The following is a 19,000-nucleotide window of genomic DNA, read 5'->3' on the forward strand; positions in this document are numbered from 1 at the left end:
GAGCATACAAACATAATGTGATTGCCTTTTACAGACTTCAACCAAGACGGCAAGCCAGACAATATCACGTTTATGATCAAACGGATAAAGGTCCACACGCTAGACGCCATGAAGGACCCCGCCTACAGGTTCCCCAACAACTACGGTGTTGAGAAATATTTGGAACTTTTCTCAGGTAAGTTTCATTTACATTTCATATTTTATAAATCTAAGTACCTGGGCGTTTTCCAAATTAAATCCCGAAAATCGAATTTCACCAGATCTGGACGTGTCTGGGCTCATTCTACTCAGAATCACGAGCTGATTCGATCCCGACGATAAAAAAAAGTGTCCTAATATTTTTTTCCTTTTACGTCACGATTTTAGTATGAACTTACTACGAGCGTGACGTATTGGAAACTCGAATTTTGTATGGAAAATTTGGGACACATTTTTTTATCGTCGGGATCGAATCAGCTCGTGATTCTGAGTAGAATGAGCCCAAACACGTCCAGATCAGGTGAAATTCGATTTTCGGGATTTAATTTGGAAAACGCCCACCTAGAATCGGAAAAAATCTAAGAACATTATGTAATAAATAAAATGTTGTGAACGTCTTCAATTTAATTTAATTAGATGTTTACATTTTAATAAGGAATGTTTAAAAATAAATTGAGAATATCTAAATATTTTTTCTAAGAAACTGAGACTAGACTTTAAACACGAAAAAACGTGTATTCTAAGTTTATATAGTTTGTTTTGTTATTACTAAATACGGTTTAGGTAAGGCCTTTTCCTACGATTTTAATTCCATCGACTGCTAAAATGACCTATCCAAGTTTTCTGACCAATTCCTAACTTAACAGATAAACACTTCAAAATTTGTAGGTAGGTATTACAAGATAATAGAATTAAGTATATTAAATATAAATTTTGTTTTCAGAGGAAGACTACGATGCGTTTTGTTTAGCGTACATGTTCACGTACCGAGACTTCGAGATGGGAACTTTGGGTTTAGCGTGGACGGGTGACCTTAAAAACGCAGGAGGAGTGTGTGAAAAGAACGGGGTAAGATAAGTTCTTTCGTTATTCAGCAGGTTGTGTGAAAGAGATGAAAATTTGCACGTAATGTTAAAACATTCATATATTACTATCGTCAATCATCAAATTTACTTACATGTAGAATATCTACCAGCCTCCATTTCCCAGTGGATAGGATCGTGGTGTTCTTCCGGATCATAACATGTCTTGCTTGACAAATCGAGGTTTGTCCCCCGACCAGTTTTAACGTCATTGGTGGGAGGGTTCCCACTAATTAACCGCTATTTTGTAATGCTGTAATTTTAATAATGACTGTTTTTTTTTAAATGATGGATGTGTTTCCAGCATTACCGGGGAAGCATGAAGTCCTTAAACACAGGCATAGTGACGCTGCTGAACTACGGCAAGCACGTGCCGCCGGCCGTCTCGCACGTCACACTCGCGCACGAAATTGGACACAATTTCGGTTCACCTGTAAGTATTATTATGTCATAAATAACTAGAGTCAGGACAAGTTGCAGAACATTCGCGAAACCTTAAATTACTGTAAATTTTCCTTAGAAACAGTTGACGATCGCTTCATTTGATATTTTAGTCACGCACTGGCCAAATTTCATAGAAATCAACCCTAAAACATAGCAATGTGCGAAGACTGAAAACTTTTCATGAGAACATTCATGTGAAACTTCTCTTCCGTGCATTGCTAGCGCCGCCTCTGCATGTGGAGGGAAGTTGGCAACGATTTTGATATCCCAGCCTCTCCAAGGGTCAAATTAACTTTATAAATTCACCAAACTTTGACGTTTCAAATAACATTTAAAGCTCGGCCACACATGCGCGTTTTGAGAGCGTAGGCGGAGCGTTAGCGGAGCGTCAAGGGAGCGCATTGATAGCGGTGCGCCGGACGAACGCTGGCGTTGCGCCCAGCGGACGCCGGCGGGAACTAACGAAACGAGCGCGGATTGCGAGCAGAATGCGGGTGGAACGCCAGCGTTTTTCCGGCGCACCGTTATCATTGCGCTCCGCTAACGCTACGCTATCAAAACGCTTTATGTGTGGCGGAGGCTTTACACCGGGAAGAGTTGCCAGCTTATCTTGGACTAACTCTACCAATTTATAGCGCCCTATCTTTCTGATAATAGAATTAACTCTTGATTTGTCATTCCAGCACGATCCAGAAGTGTGTACCCCCTTCGGAGAAGACGGGAACTACATAATGTTCGCCCGAGCGACCAGCGGGGACCGCAAGAACAACAATAAGTTCTCGCCCTGCTCGCTCCGGGCCATCGACCCCGTGCTGAACAACAAGGCACGGTCGCCTAAAGGATGCTTCACAGGTTAGACCATTTTGTTTAGGCCCAGAGAAAGGGACACAACTATAGTAGTCATATAGCTCCGTCCCTCTGTCTCAACCTAAACGGAACACCTTCAGCACTTCATGGTAATCTCCTGGATCGTATATCATATCCACATCTATTTCACCTTACAACTAGTCTATTTGAAAAAGAAGAGACGTAAACTTTAATCTGAATACAACTCTTTTTCAGAATGTATGTACTATCAGCTGCAAAAGTGGATGGCGAATTTATCAATGAATTCATTCATAATTTCTCCATGCACTTTTGCAGCTGATAGTACCTACGTTTTTTGGACGCTCACGATTGTATATTGACCAATGTATTTCTTTTGCAGAACCTCAACCAGCGATCTGTGGAAACGGCGTGGTCGAAGAGGGTGAAGAGTGCGACTGCGGCTGGGCCTCGGAGTGTACCGACGTGTGCTGCCGGCCTCAGGCGGCCAGGCCTCATTACAAACCCTGCACGCTCACGGAGCACAGCGTCTGCAGTCCTAGCCAGGTGAGACTAGGGTTGCAAAAAAACGGTTTTTTTTCTGGCTTGAAAAAAAACATGAAAAAAAACCGTGAAAAAAAACAGTTTTTTTTCTGGAGTATGTTTTTTTTCTAAAGTACGAAATCTCAAAATTTGCAAAGTAGCTAATACTTTTATACGGTTTTTTAGACTTAATGTTAACTATTAAACGAATTTAATCAAATAACATTAATTTCTGGTCTTATATTTAAAAGTAACATTTACGAAATCTGTAGTTGGTAGTTATCACTATTTACTGTTGGCAACACCACCGCCTCTCCACCCTACACGCAGCATCGGGGATTCCCCAATAAACGTTTGTATACTGAATGTTAAAAATATTAGATCTGTTCCGTGTTCTAAATTGTTTAAATGCATTTTTCGGTACCCAATTGAGTGAATTAGGTATATTTCTGTATGTGGGTATAACTAGTTAGTTAGTATAAAAGTCAGCAATTAACTTCTTCATGTAAGGATAACATGACCATCGTGCATCGCGGTCTGTTCCGGACAACAGGACAACAAAACGCCAGAGTTCCAGATCTCGACCGTGGCCCACCATTTAAGGACTCCCGAACAAATAAAGATACCAACGTCTGAAACTTGTGGCAGTATAAGTTTCACATTTTAATCGGGGTATTTTACAGGGTCCATGCTGCACGGCCTCATGCACACTTAAGTTCGGCGATAAGTGTCGCTCGGACAACGGTTGTCGGGACGCAGCGCATTGCGATGGAAAGCGCGCCGCCTGCCCCGCGAGCAGGCACAAGGCCAACAAAACACGTTGCGACAAGGAGCTCGTCTGTTTCATGGGGGTAAGTCTACTTCACATTTTATGGTCAGTTAAACTGTGGAAGGAACTGTCGGCTTCGATATTTTTTGTCTGATACAGAATCTTTAACCAGCCAGCACCATTCTATCTCGATTTGTCTATTCGGTTCTTCGACAATCGGTTCGGCAATCTTCAAATACACCAATTCTCTCAAATCTCTCTTCACATTTTGCCCATCGTATGTAATGCCGTCATAAGTACACCGAGAGAATAACACACACTTTCTCTGTCACTTATTGTTTAATATGTCTTCCAGGAGTGCACCGGTTCTATCTGCCTGGCCTACGGCCTGGAGTCCTGCCAATGCGCGCCTCGCAAGGACGACCCGCGCTCAGCGTGCGAACTGTGCTGCCGCAAGCCCGGAGGCCCGTGCATATCCTCCTTCCATTGGAACGCGGCGCCCTTCGACGTGCCTGATATGTATGCGAAGCCGGGTACACCGTGCAACGATTATAATGGGTAAGCCCATTTGTAAATTGTTAACATGGTTCCTTCATAATAACCTAACAAATTTTCACGCAAAATAGTCGTAGCTGCATGACGTCCAGTTGCCAAGCCCGCTATAACCTATAAGTGCCGTAACCTAACAAATGCTGTTATCCATACGCGCAACTACAGACTAAGTACTACAGAGTTACAGACTCGTATCTATTCTTTTCTCCATTTATTAAATCTATGCAAATTGATCAGCCTCTGGCAGGCACAAAAGTCTCTTTGGAAGTTCGTTGATAGTTGAAATGTCTATCAACTTCCGTCAGCAAGTGTAAAAATTTATATTTATTTTAAGTTGCATTAGAAATTAATTTACATGAATTCCTAATCCAGATACTGCGACGTGTTCCAACGCTGTCGCGAAGTAGATCCATCGGGTCCGCTGGCCACGCTGCGGAAACTCTTGTTATCTGACGAGAGCATCGCCGGCTTCAAGCGCTGGGTGCTCCGCCACTGGTACGCCGTGCTGCTCATCTTGCTGGCTGTCATCGCTCTGTTGGTAAGTCCTCTGAACTGGTTATTCGCCACGAAAAAAGATACAGAATACAAAACTTTGTAACTCTCGAAACTAATTGTTACGAAAATCTGATCCACGATATCCCTAGATATTGTCTAACAAAACACATATTTTGGTAAGACGAAAAATGTAAACATGTTATTTCTGTTGTCAACTAGTCCATGACGAACTTTTTACTGAATTTGAAGAAATAGAGAGTTGACACTGTTCAATTGTTACATAAAAGACCGAGAAGATATTTTAGAATTTTTTAATACCTACTGATATTTAGTTAAAAACTACTTAAATAAAATATATGTAAGTTAGTGTTCAAGTTTAACTATACCTAAGGTTGTTAACTTATCATTTTTAATTTATTTACTTTGAATAGCGATGTTGCCGCATCTTAGATTCCGCGATCGAACTCGAGATGGACGCTAACAAGTATTAGCGTCTTCCGACCGAGGTATCGTGTTGTACACTACAGTACACTGTAATGCTAGACGAGTGAGAAATATGCTAGATAAACTAATTTTAAACTTTAAGCTACAACTAGATTTTAATTAGCTGGTATTACATGCATTGTATCTATAGGTACTCTAGTCCTAAACACAAGAATATTGGATATAATATATTAAAATGACTACTTATATTCGAATTGGTAAATTAAATTTAAAAAAATATATTGTAGTTGCACCCGTCACCCGTCCATGAAATACTTGCATATTATATACTCTTTCCAATTAGAAGCTGTCGATAAACTTTTAGTCTTATGTTACACATCGTCTTGGTTTCGACCTTTTACAGAATTAGCTAATTTCCTATAACCAAGTTAAAATATGTATCTACCAGTAGGCAGCTATACCTGACACACAGACGTATTTTTTTTCTGAAACGGTGTTCACATCGCGTATCGCTCATTTTATGGCTTGAAGAGTGACTTGCATCAGATAAGGGAGTTTAAATATTATGATTAACGCAAAATTCAACATTCCAGGTGGCCAGCACGCGTTTCCTAGGCCGCCACGGCAAGAAGCTGAAGTCTGTGACCATCATCCACTCCTCCACCACAGAAACCGTCCGTTTGCCTGACGCTGCTGACCCTAACGGGGGGCTGATCGTCCACACGGCTGTCAGGTAAATCATTAGAGCTCATTTACCATACAATTCAACCCTTTTAAAGCTCTTCAAAATTACTTTACTTTAAACTGGCGAGTCTTGAATGTATGAAATCATGTCTGAGTTCACGCGTCCATGGGATTTAGTCATTTTTTAGGGTTCCATAGTAGTCAACTAGGAACCCTTATAGTTTCGCCATGTCTGTCTGTCCGTCCGTCCGTCCGTCCGTCCGCGGATAATCTCGGTAACTGTTAGCACTAGAAAGCTGGGTACCAATATGTATATCAATCACGCCAACAGTGGTAAAATAAAAAGTGGAAAAAAATGTTTTCTTAGGGTACCCCCCCCCCCCCCTACATGTAAAGAGGGGACTGATTTTTTTTTCATTCCAACCCCAACGTGTGATATATTGTTGGATAGGTATTTAAAAATGAATAAGGGTTTACTAAAATCGTTTTTTGATAATATTAATATTTTCGGAAATAATCGCTCCTAAAGGAAAAAAAGTGTGCCCCCCCCCCCTAACTTGTTTGTACCCTAACAATATGTTTCAAAAATAGGAAAAAAATCACGAAAGTAGAACTTTATAAAGACTTTCTAGGAAAATTGTTTTGAACTTGATAGGTTCAGTAGTTTTGAGAAAAATACGGAAAACTACGGAACCCTACACTGAGCGTGGCCCGACACGCTCTTGGCCGGTTTTATTCATGGTTTGTAATAAATGCTTTCTGATTAGTCCAGAATAGATAGCAATCTTGGGTGGGAAAAGATTCATCCTAATTAGTTTGTAACTTATTTATTACAGAATACTGTAATAGACAATTTAGAAGGTATTATACTTTTAATAATCATTTTTAACTTCTACCTTAATCCCTTTTATCTACATCAAATGACCGAAATTTACGTGTTCATTTTTCAGATCAAAACTTCCTCTGAAGAAGAAAGTTGCCCTTCGTACAAAAGCCTACCGCAATAAAAAGGATCATAAAAATAAGCAAGGAGATAAGGCATCTCCGGCACACGCCGCCAAAAAGAGGGTAAGTTGACACTTTTACTACCAATTAATGTGCAAAATTTTATCAAATTACGAAAGTGAATTTTATTATCAAGATGTAAAAGAAACTTTATAACGTTTTCGTTTTTATTTCAGAAACCAAGTCATCCAGCAAAACCGGACGACCTCGCCAAAGTGCCGAAGGAAAGTGCCGTAGTAGTGACAAATGCTGACGGAAAGTCGCCGAAACACGTCCTCCTTTCGAAACACAAAGGAAAAATAAAGAAACGAAAATCCAAAATCAAGAAAGAAACCATCGACTACAGCTCCATGCAGAAACATCCATCCACCCCCACTAAAGACACGGAAGCTTTAACGAAAGTTCAGAAGTGGCTTCTGAGCTCGCCACAGCCCACTGCCATTCCTAAATCTAAGTCTATACCCCTAGGACTCACCGAGCGAACGCATCGACAAGTGCAAAAGGGCACACGGAAAACGCGACCGTCCAAGAGCGCCACCAATCTGCTGTCCGGCGAGAAAGCCCGCCTGCAGGTCGTCTTCAAACCGCCGTTCAGATTCAGCGTAAAAATCTGCAAGAGCGATAAAACTAAAGTCGTCCTCGATAAATCTTCCAAACCCGATCTCGACAGAAAACGCCAGGAAGCGACCCCGCACACGACTTCCGGCGCGGAACACGCCAAATCGAGTCCTTCCCAAAATAAACTTCTAAAACATTCCAACTCCACTAAAAACGAAGCGGAAACCGTCGCCCCGACGTGTCCAAAACCGGAGGACAGGCTACAAAAACAGGAGAGCCACGGATACGCAAATCTGCTGCCCCGGAGCGCGAGCGACTGCAAGCTAGTGAAGAGCGGCCCCGAAGCGAAAAAGGCGACGCACAAAAAGAGCAACTCGGTCGGGCACCGAAAGGAGACCACCGAGAGTCGGCAGAACCTCATCACGCAGGAGGACGACGGCGCGCACGTATACGAGAACGTCGCGCACGAGGCGCTCGTGCCGCGCAGCTGCAGCATGCCGCGCCGCCAGCCCGCGCTCGGCATCATGCGCCAGGCCAGCCAGCCGCACCTGCCGCGCGTGCAGCCCGCGCACGCGCAGGGCAGACCGCAGCGGCACAGCTCCGGCGAGCGCCACAACGGCACCGGCGAGCTCGACCACCTCTACAACACCGTCGACACGCGCCGCAGCCCCGACACCAGCGACACCAACACGGCCAGCTCCTCCGGCGGCCGCCGCCCGCGCGCCAGCCTCGCGGACCGGCGCAGCCCCGAGGCGGCGCGGCTGAAGCGGCAGATGAGCGAGAACGAGCTCGGCCGCCCCGACCTGCGCGGCTTCCAGCTCGTCGTCGGCAAGGACAAGCTGAAGCGGCAGTCGAGCGCCAACGAGCTGTGCGGGTCGCGCGTGCAGCTGGCGATGCCGATGTCGGCGGGCGCGGAGCCGCGGCCGCAGTTCTGCTGGAACAAGCGCGCCAGCCTCGACGGCGAGGCGCGTCCCCGGCGCGCCTACACGTTCGGCGAGCTCAAGCACTCCGCGCCCGACGCCGCCGCCGAACCCGCACCCGGGGACCGCCCCGGGGACGAACACTTCTTGAACATCATTGACAATTGAGTGAAGTGAATATTTTGTGACGCGGTGCGGCTATTTCTAAATACGTACGGACGAATTATCGACGTGTACCTAAATACGTAGTCCGGTTAGGAAATTTGTGTCCACCGGGATGACGAGTGATGGTATTTAATGTGTCGAGACTTGTATCTGATGAATTCGAGTGACGTTAGCCGAGCCGCTAGCTAGGTCTAATCGCCGGCGGGTGTAAATATTGTAATTTGCTTTTAATATTAGATTTAATGTAACCTGCCACTGAAACGAATTATCACTCAGTCTACCCAAACACCGAAATACTGGTTGTCTAGTTCTTAGCGAATTTCTATAACCGATGGACGCGTCGATGTCGCCATCGTTCCGTGGTTGACGTCGTTGTAGACTAGCGATGGTCTCGTTTCACTGGGCGATCTCTAAAGTGAATCTCTATTTTTTCTACATGCTATGTATTGTAAAAATTACTCATACTTATGTAAAGTGTTCATATACGATGATTTGAAGAATATTTTATAATACTTTACATACATTTTCGTTGCGTAATTTTACTTGCAGTATTAATTTAAAAAAGTTTCCGACAAAATTAAGAACTTTAAACGATTATTAGTACAATGATAAATTTTTTTTGCAGCTAATCTAGCGACAATGCAGCTATTTTAGATAGCCGTCAATTAACGAGTCAATCTATCATTCGACATTAAAATAGATGGTTAAGATACTCAACTCCCATAAAGATATTTATGTCTAAAACGAATAACGTAAATTTATGTAGGATTCTTTATTGTCCATTCGGATACTATGCTGTTCTTATGATGCCATTTTGAATACGAGTAGATCAACTGTAAACAATCAATAACATTTAAAAAAAAAGTTAGAATTTTACACTCAACTCAGTCATTTAAAAAATTCATTTTTTTCGCATTAGAAATAATACCGACCATGAACTATATGTGCATGTGCTTACTTGCGTAACAAAGTTCAGGACATTTATTTCTGGGTACTTATTGAATCCTACACAAAATCAACGTCCAAATGCTAATAATATACACGTAATTAAAAGGTTTTATTAATAAGGATATTATTTTTTTATTAATATTGGATTTAACACGACCTAACAGACAAATAAAAAAATGTATTGTCATACCTAGATATAAGCGAACTCGTGGCTGTTATTTCAGTTGATTACTTGTGTTCTGCAATATCTGGGATGGAATCTCAATTTAATAATTCAACGTATTAGTACGACAATATTGTAGTGTAAATTACATTAAAAAGTGTTGATAATTATCCTATTATAGATGTTAGATACAAAAATATTTGTTTTTTAATTTAGGTCCCGCCTAAAATGTACAGACCATTTTCTCATAAGGATTTTTGTCTATGGTCTCAAGAGTAGGATCAAAAAAGTATGAAACGGAAATATTTTTTGCAAAGGGAATTAATAGTACATAAATACCACCAAAATTACGAATAGAAGTACACAATTAAGTACATTTTTCTATCTCAGATATTTATCAGAATGTGTTCCGGTATTTATGCGAGTCGTGCGGTGCGGCGCAAAAGCTTTGCGGCCGGGAGCCGTCGTGTATGAGCTTCGTCGTAGGGAGGTAAGGTAAGGGTAAAACGTAAAACTATTGTGTAGAAATGGATTTCTAAGACGATACTAAAAGTATTGGAGATGTTACAAATTTGTATTTTTTAACATTTCTTGTGTGGATGATGTGGAAATTGATCTGTGTCTGCATGATCCACATGGATTGTTTTTAGAGTTTGTTCGACGCCTGTCGCTATATTTCTGTTTCAACTCGTATCTCTATTGATGTTCTTCCTTATATAATCGTACCTATGTGTTAATTGTGCATTTTATAAAAAAATAAATGTGATTAGATTATATGGAACTATGTAATGGTTTTCTTGTTTATATATAAATTACTATTATTAGTAGTATCAGATGTGTATCGAATTACAATTTTATGTTACTGTATAGAAAACAATTTAATGTTATGATCATAGATTTAATGGACACATCTGACCACGATCTCGCTGTATTTGTTCCAAGTGCCTTATGAACAAATCATTGCATTCCTACTATATACATTCCAATCTGAAAGCAAACTAGATTTTTTTAATGCCTGGACATTCTTCTCAAATTTTATTTATAATTGATTAATAATGTACCTATTTATGAACTGGAAATATGGTCTGATGCTGATGTAATATTTAGCATTAAATATATTCTGTAGCTAACAGTACTTAAATAACATTAGTCTGTGATAGATTTTCAGTTTCACTTATTTTTCTGCCGAATATGATATGATATTAATGTTCTACCTACTTTTTGCTGTTGTTCTAATAATAAATTAAGGAATATAAATACAAATTTGTAATAAATTCATTTTCTAACGTATTTACTATTTCTTTCTGCATTTTTTAAATATTAAAAGAATCCAACAAACTGGTCCTCTTTTATTTTAGTTGAATAATAAAGTTGTTACCGCAGTAATTGACGGAACATAACTTATTTACGATACCTAAAAAATAATAATAAATTAAACACGATACTCGCAACATTGTACAAAAATAAGATCTTGATCATTCAACATCAATGATAATAGTTATCATTTCATGAATTATTCATGAATCATACAGTGGCTAACGGCTGAATACAAAAAGCCATGAAAAAGGCCCCTTTACATTTATTTACATTGTCGTATACCTACCATAGACAAAAATTACGTCGGCCTACGCCGCGCCGTGGCGGCCATATAGATTTTGCCTTTTAACCTCTACTAAATATAGGCCATGATTACTGGCAGCTATATTATATGCTATTTTAAATTAAAATGATGACAAATTATTTTATTCGTTTTTCGTTTGTTACGATGTTGTCAAAATCGGAATGTCTGAAGACTGTCATACAGTAAATTGAAATCAATGGAGACGGTTTTACAGTGGAGTAAAATAAAATATAATGGCTCCAATACGTTACAGTCTTCATTATGAAGATTATTCGGAACACTTAATGTCCAGATTTGGTAAATTGCTACAAATGCAATCTTTAGTGGACATGACACTAATGTGTAGCTCACACACTTTGCGTGTTCACAAAGCGGTCCTTGCAGCCAGTAGTGCTTATTTTCAGGTATTAATTAAGATAAATGTAAAGTAGGTTGATATAATACTGTAAGAGATGTAATAACATGTATAAACCGTGAGTGTAACAGTGTAAAAAATATTTTCTTGTGAACCTGTTCCAAGTTAGGGTGTATTTAACCCTTCGAGTCCCAAGCATTTGAAACTTACCTTCTGTTACACTGACAGCATAATCTTCTGTAACACTAACATCATATGATGTCGCTGGGACTCAAAGGGTTAAGCCTTGTTATTTTCTAGGAAGTTCTGCAGAAACAGAATGGCGAGCCGTTGATCATATTGAAAATGAGATTTAGCGTTCTCAAATCGCTGGTAGAATTTATGTATTGTGGCAAAACTCAATGCTTGGAAGAAAACTTAGATGAACTAGTGTCGGCAGCACAATTTCTAAAAATCAAAGGTCTCTCGAAGGTCACGAAAGAAGGACTGGGCATTAACAATCACAGTAAGTACCTAAAGATATTATAAAATTACGTAAAATACTTTCAGATTAGGACCCGAGGTACCTATACCTACTTGTCAAAAGTAGGTGTCTATAGCGACGACGCGTAGAGACGTTGTGATTTAAATCATATTGTTCCTTTTATTTCTACTTTGAATAATTAGTTGCGCTTGATTGAGGCTTATTTTAGGTATTGGTAATATTGTGTAGAAAGATTTCCGGCTTAAATAATTGCGGTCGTGGAAACCAGAAGGGGAAAATAGCAGTTTATTTACTTCATAATGTTCTTGTTAAAAACGCATAAAAAATTGTATATAGGTAAATCGGTCGGTCTTTAGGTTATATAGTTAGGTATACCTATTTTATTGATCGGAAACATATTCCAACATATTGATTTCGCGATATGTTTAGTAGAGGCACAAAGTCACGCAATTCAGCTAAGTTTCAATCGCCGTTTAATCTTTCAGGCGAGCTCCCGGTGTTTACGCCTCCGGTTGTCATCAATCGCCCGCCGCAGTCTCTCATAGATATGCATACACAGGTATTTTTAATATTCTCGTAATAACACTTAAAGTACTTAAACTAAACATTTTAAAGGGTGAAATGGTACTGACGCTAAGTAGCTAGAGTAACTACTTCCTCCACTTTTCATGGGAAAATTCTGCAAATATTAATTTTCACTGTTCTATTCTTTAGCCGTTTGTTACAGTCCCATGTTTACTTATAGGTATAAGTAAATTACATACTTATTTCGATAAAGTAGTAAATTCTGCGTAGCACTCTGGCTTGCTACAACTGCTACGCCGTAGCTTGCTACGGGCAACTACTTGCTAAGTACATAACGAAACAATCAATCAAACTAATAGGTAATACATAATTACATCTAGGTAGAATCTTAAGAGATAAAGAATATATTTTTAGCTAATTTAGAATAATATTTTATTGTTTATCTATTTAGGATAGCAGTGACCCCAAGCACCTTTCTACACCTAACACCGGTCAGCCAGTGGACAGCATGGGACGTCCAAATAAGGTATAAAATTGTTTGCCGTGTCACTTGTTCAAAAGTTTTCCTTACTTAACACTACTTCACATTAATAAATACTAATATATAATTGTGTACAAATTCATCAGGATATGGTGGTTCGTATACCGTTCGACATCGAAAACGGCAGCAACGCGCCTGGTGGCATGGACTATGGAGACACCCCGCGCTCCATCAAGCCGCGCCGAGGTCGGCCTAGTGTGAGAGTGAGTTTATTTACTAGACAGACTTTCGTAGACTAGAACCTTGTCTAGGACGAGGAACCATCAGGACAATATCAGACCCCGTAGCCGAATGGCATTTCTCCGACGCGAAACGAAAACGAAACGCCACGAAAGGTAGTCTGGCTCTGTCGCGCCCTCAGGTCGCGCCAATACGCAAGAGCGATAGAGATAGATATCTACGAGCGTTTCGTTTCGTGAGCGTTTGTGCCATTCGGCTACGCACCCAGTTCGGACACCGTTCGACATCGACATTGCTTGTGATTCAAAGTTGGATGGACATAAGTAGAAAGATCAGGATCTGTGACGATTTGGTCAGGTTTTTCAAAGCACCATACGCGTCACGGTAGTAGACCTTTGATGCTATTTTCATCTCACGATTAATTTCTAGATTGTGTAAAGAGGTACCTATTACACTTCAGGGTTTCAAGTTTTGGAATCCGCTAGAGAATCCATTAACGCTAAAACTGTAGGTATACAGATCGTGCGCGGCAATCACTACAACATTGGATCATGCGGCGGCCGCGCGTAGTGGAGGAAGGGGTTTCCGCGCGCGGCAGCTCGTTACACACCTTTATAAGTTCAGATGAATGCGCGGCCACGCGTGCTGCCGCGCAATTCATTAAATTTATTTGTAGGTACAGATCGAAGGCGGCTTGACGCTGACGCGCGGTTTAAGATTTTGAGGTCATGTACACACCATTGATTTTGTTTCAATCTTTAACCGGGCAACGTCGCATCATCTGAGCCAGGGATGTAACGGAGTTCTGCTTCTGCTTCCGTTACTGCGGAACTTCCGTTTTGTTTTACACATCCGCTTCTGTTCCGGTTCTGTTATTTTTCAAACGGAAGTTATAACGGATGTCGGAACCTAGCGCGACGGTGGGACATGAGCGGCGTACATCAAAGACCAACAGGTCTATACCTATCATTCGCTCATCTCTCCGCTTGCCACGTGCTGCGATACTAAACATTAATCGCTTCATTCCATTGCGCGCCAATATTTGTCCTGTCCACCTAGTTAGTAGCAAGTGAACAACTATTCAGTGGTGCAGGGCTTATCTACGATCCCCTTAGAAGCTCCCCTTAGATTTGTTTATTAAATACAGTTTACTCATTTTACAATCACTCCATTTAATTTAAAAATATAATTGTGTGCTAACAATTACACATATAATTTTTACTGGTTAGTTTTGGATTGTATTATACTACCTACGAGTAAGTTTTCTTTTCGTTTCTAAAACCTTTTACGGCATAATAAAGGTTTAAAAGGATTCTTTTGTGATTTTTAGTGATTACCTAAACAACAAACAATCTTAAAGTTCAAGGTGATTTAAATTTTTGGATTGTAATGAATGATATACTTAAGATAAAATATCAGGTTACTTTTCTTTTCGTTTTTAAAACCTAAGTGGGCCTAAAGGCTGATTACAAACTGCTGATTACAGGCTGAACAGTAAACACCTAAAAGTTCTAGGTAATTTAATTAGTTTTGGTTTATGTTATACCTATGTGGTATTTTTTCATTTCGTTTTTAACATCTATAACTTCCGCTTCTGGTTCCGGTTCCGCTTCTGCTTCCGTTAAACTAAATTCAAAACTTCCGCTTCCGGTTCCGTTAAAACCACATCCGTTACATCCCTGATCTGAGCTTAGCCATAATATATTACCTACTGTGTAACATGTAAGAATAAATAATATATCGATTTCCAGCGCACCGGGGGCTGGGAGAGCTCCGGGCCGCTGGGCCGCGCCGCGGAGCGCGCGCTGCTGCGCCGCGAGCAGGACTCTCGCAAGGCCATCCACCAGCTCAAGCACTTGCAGACCAGGCACATGCAGGTTAGACATTCGGACCTATTTCACTGCGCTTGGAAATTGACGAATAGAAAATAATTTGAAAATTAAAAAACTCGAAAAGTTAAAAAAAAATTAAGATCTATGATTGAATCTGATATGACATAGCATCTCGAAATTTAGAATCAAATGACCAAATTAAATATAGCTGGCCATATAAAGGGGAATTTGCCGCTATTTAAAGCAGCGTGGACCTTCCTTTTTTACCTTCCTTCATCAATAAGTTAATAATAATAATAATACTTTCGTAATTTTCAGGACTACATGGACAGGGTGACGCTATCCCAAGCGGTTAACAGTATCTGTGGCCCCGAATCCACCAGCGCTCACAACTACATGGGCGTCGACAACGACCTCATGTACATGGACCAAACTGTCTCCTCCAACGTACTAGATCCCGCCATCTCCTACCCTGAAGACCACCCCATGCGGTCCGAGGGCATGTCCTCCTACGCCAACACTGCGACCACGAGCTCTGCCAACGATTCCAGCAGCAACATCAGCAATGCCATGTCCCAATACGTTGATGCCCTAAAAAGTGCTGGACTTCCCACCGATCTACCCATACTCTTCGAGTCAGGAGACGGATCCTACATCAACGTTAACGAACAAGTTCTTCTCGACATGGTCCAGAGCAGCGAGATTCAATATGAAGTTATCGAGCAGCCTAACATCATTGAAAAGGTTGCTGATCCTAGCGAAATTAAAAGCATTGATGATTTATCAAAATCTATAGAGAGAGGAGAATTGATGTCCGGAAATAAGAGTTATTCGGGAACAGAGTTTGATAAAGATGGTGTACAATTCAGCAACCACGAAGATTCTATAAACAGTCTGAACGCGATTCTGCCAGATAATTTAGACTCATTTAGCGATCAACAAAATTATGTCGTTCTAGATCAACGAATGCAAAACAATAATTCTATTGACCATGATCCGACACACGATTTTTCGGGGATCGAGGGAGACATGCAATTTTTCACTAAATCAATGAGTGATGATGTCAAGAAATATTATCAAGAACAACACCTCAACGATACGAGAGCAATGGAACAGCTGTGTCCGACCAGCACTGCTCTGGACACTAGTTTTAGCATGTCCCTACTTGATACTAAAACCTCTCACTTGGACGAAAATATGAGTCAACAATTTAATTTGCAAGAGGACTTAAGAAGAAATGAAGACTGTTACGACTTCAGCCTTCAGCTTCCTCAAGCCAGCGACTTTAAAGATGACGGCTTGGATTGCCTAATGTCCACTCCGAAACAGACTCTCGATAATAGTGCTTTCGACATCAACGGTCAATTAGAAAAACCATGTCCAGGGAGAGACGAAATTATGAATGATCTAATGAATATTGAAAAGAATATGGGCATTACATCAAACAATGATTGTCCTGTGGACGAAGGAGGGAGGATGGAACTAATCACAAAACAGATTTTAACGTCGATGCGTTAAATGATGTTAGCAATGCTTTTTCGAAAGAAACAGAGGGGAAAGAGGAGACTGGAGAAAACACTCGACCTCCAGACGATATTACAGCCAGTATTACCTCAAGTGGTTTACAATGGGATGATAATATTGACATGAATGCTCAAGAAACTGAAAATCATGTTGACAACAGCGAATCAAAAACCAATGATAATCATGAACTAACAGAGTCGGGATATAATGATTCTGTTATTGATCTCACGGCGCCATCAACATCTGAATGGGAAGATAAGAATGAAATCGACATGTCTAATAAAGAAAATGAACCCAACAATGAACCTGCTGTAGACTCTACATTAGATGACGATATTCCATTCGCTGTGGGTCTTCTGCCCTTGAAACATGTTCAGCCCATAGAAGACAGCACGTTAAAGAGGAAATCTTTAGATGGAGATTCTTCACTTAATGTGGATGCCAACTGTTTAAAACGTAAAGTAAAATATAAGAAATTACAATAGTTATTAGATATAGTTTTTATATTAATACATAACTGAATAAAAATAAGCGCTTTTTATTATCCACGTTATTAGAATGTAAGATAGGGTAGGCACCGCTAATAAAACCCAATTATTATAATTCAATTTCGAACCACATGTAAGCAATGTTATATATTTACGACGGCGTACATTGAATATTAAACGAATCACCTCTGGTGTTTCGGCGGTGATCGCTTACCATCAGGCGACCTGTCTGCTCGTTTGCCTCCTATCCCATAAAAAAAAAAAAGAATCAAGTCAATTCTATAATTAGCTGAGCTTAGCGAGAATAACAGAATTTTGAGCGTAGTGAGGGTTTCAAGTGTTGATGCTCAAAGTGCAAGTATAACACTGATACATACTTAGTTTTTCACAAGACAATGAAATTATTATTTTCCAAAATCCATACTAATATTATAAATGGGAAAGTGTGTGTCTGTTTGTTTGTCCGTGTTTCACGGCAAAACGGAGCGACGAATTAACGTGATTTTTTAAGTGGAGATAGTTAAAGGGATGGAGAGTGACATAGGCCACTTTTTGTCTCTTTCTAACGCGAGCGAAGCTGCGGGCAAAAGCTACGATTTATAAAGCCAAAAACAAATAATTCTTATTTGGAAAAAGAAAATTGACAGATAGCTTGAAGCGGGGAAGAATATACCTAAATGTTTTAAACCGACACGAGTTAGGAAGAAGCGGTTCATGTATAATGCATTTTGCGACGAAATAAACAGTAATTATTATCAATGGGTAGCGCTGACTCTGCAGATAAGTCAGATAACTACCTACTATGCAAATTGATTCTCGCACGTGTGCAGAAAAGTAGCACTTTATGAAAAACGTTCTTACAATAAAATTTGTACTTTCTGAGTATTTTTTCATGCTATCGGCCGTTGTCAACACACAGAACGCATCTGTGCCAATCTTCGAATGAAAATTACAGCAGCTATCTATTGAAGTTTTCATTCCTAGGTGTCATCAGCTTCAAAGACAATAAAAGTAAGTTTCAAGTATAAAAACATTTATTTCACGAAACTTTAATATTAAACATTACGTACAAAGATTTCAACATGATAAGGCAATTTTAAATTACATATTTTTTGTTGAATAACGCAGTTTTCACTGGGGTGGACTTTACCAGATAGAGTAGCGAATATGAAATTTTGCTTAAACATTTTTTTCTCGATAACAGATACCATCCTGGCAGGCAAGTATAGTCGCGCGATAAATGATAAAACATACGGCCCGATGTTTTATCGTTTATCGCGCGACCGTGCTATCGGTGCAGACTTTCTAAATTATACAGTCAGCTTCAAATAAGATGATGGCCAAAACTTTGCAATATACTTTTATCGTTGAAGCAATAAGAATTTGGACAAAGCTGTCAAGACATTTGACGCTGACTGTATACCAATAAGTTTCCCCACTTTTTCCTTAATTCATCACTTTGTACTATACATATGACCACATAATTATAATTAAATAAGATTACACGCATAATGACACAATTTTTGACCACGCGTACCTAATATCAGTCGTCATTAGGCTTAGAATAAATTAAGGTTGAAAATGACTGTCTTCTTCTCTCTCTTGAACAACTGAGCTCAGTTGGCAGCGAGCTGGAATATCGATCCAGAGGTCGTGAGTTCATGTCTCACCCTTTGGCAGTACTTTTCCACTTTTAAATTTATTATGCCTAGTGGCATCGATTGCTGACTAATCAAACAAGTTGAATCACTCGCCATGTAGACTACAATTTCAACACAGGTCTAATCGAAGCATGATTCTAAATATTCCCCTAAACGCATATTTATGTAGTATCGTGCTCCGGTTAGGTCCGTCTTGGAATTTGATTGCTAAACGTAATCGAGAGTTCAGATAAA

At 40.2% G+C, this 19,000-nt stretch overlaps 2 protein-coding genes across 2 annotated transcripts in view; both read left to right on the forward strand.

The window, feature by feature from the left end:
* Positions 1-10,884, forward strand: part of LOC125242533 — a 482,853-nt gene extending 471,969 nt beyond the window's left edge. Inside the window, exons 5-15 of the mRNA XM_048151288.1 lie at positions 35-175; positions 923-1,047; positions 1,366-1,494; positions 2,189-2,357; positions 2,713-2,876; positions 3,536-3,703; positions 3,977-4,179; positions 4,546-4,711; positions 5,706-5,845; positions 6,747-6,864; positions 6,978-10,884. Coding sequence (XP_048007245.1) covers positions 35-175; positions 923-1,047; positions 1,366-1,494; positions 2,189-2,357; positions 2,713-2,876; positions 3,536-3,703; positions 3,977-4,179; positions 4,546-4,711; positions 5,706-5,845; positions 6,747-6,864; positions 6,978-8,447 — 2,993 coding nt within the window. The 3' untranslated portion in view covers positions 8,448-10,884. The remainder of the gene's footprint in view (positions 1-34; positions 176-922; positions 1,048-1,365; positions 1,495-2,188; positions 2,358-2,712; positions 2,877-3,535; positions 3,704-3,976; positions 4,180-4,545; positions 4,712-5,705; positions 5,846-6,746; positions 6,865-6,977) is intronic.
* A 336-nt stretch (positions 10,885-11,220) lies between these two features.
* Positions 11,221-17,139, forward strand: LOC125224708. The gene is made up of 8 exons (XM_048128141.1): positions 11,221-11,580; positions 11,832-12,036; positions 12,501-12,574; positions 12,992-13,066; positions 13,168-13,284; positions 15,013-15,138; positions 15,412-16,527; positions 16,599-17,139. Exons 1-8 carry the CDS (start codon positions 11,410-11,412, stop codon positions 17,100-17,102), a joined length of 2,388 nt encoding a protein of 795 aa, XP_047984098.1. The 5' UTR covers positions 11,221-11,409; the 3' UTR covers positions 17,103-17,139.
* Positions 17,140-19,000: the final 1,861 nt, after the last annotated feature.

This window comes from Leguminivora glycinivorella, chromosome 3 (genome assembly GCF_023078275.1).
Source record: "Leguminivora glycinivorella isolate SPB_JAAS2020 chromosome 3, LegGlyc_1.1, whole genome shotgun sequence".
In the NCBI taxonomy this organism is placed as follows: domain Eukaryota; kingdom Metazoa; phylum Arthropoda; class Insecta; order Lepidoptera; family Tortricidae; genus Leguminivora; species Leguminivora glycinivorella.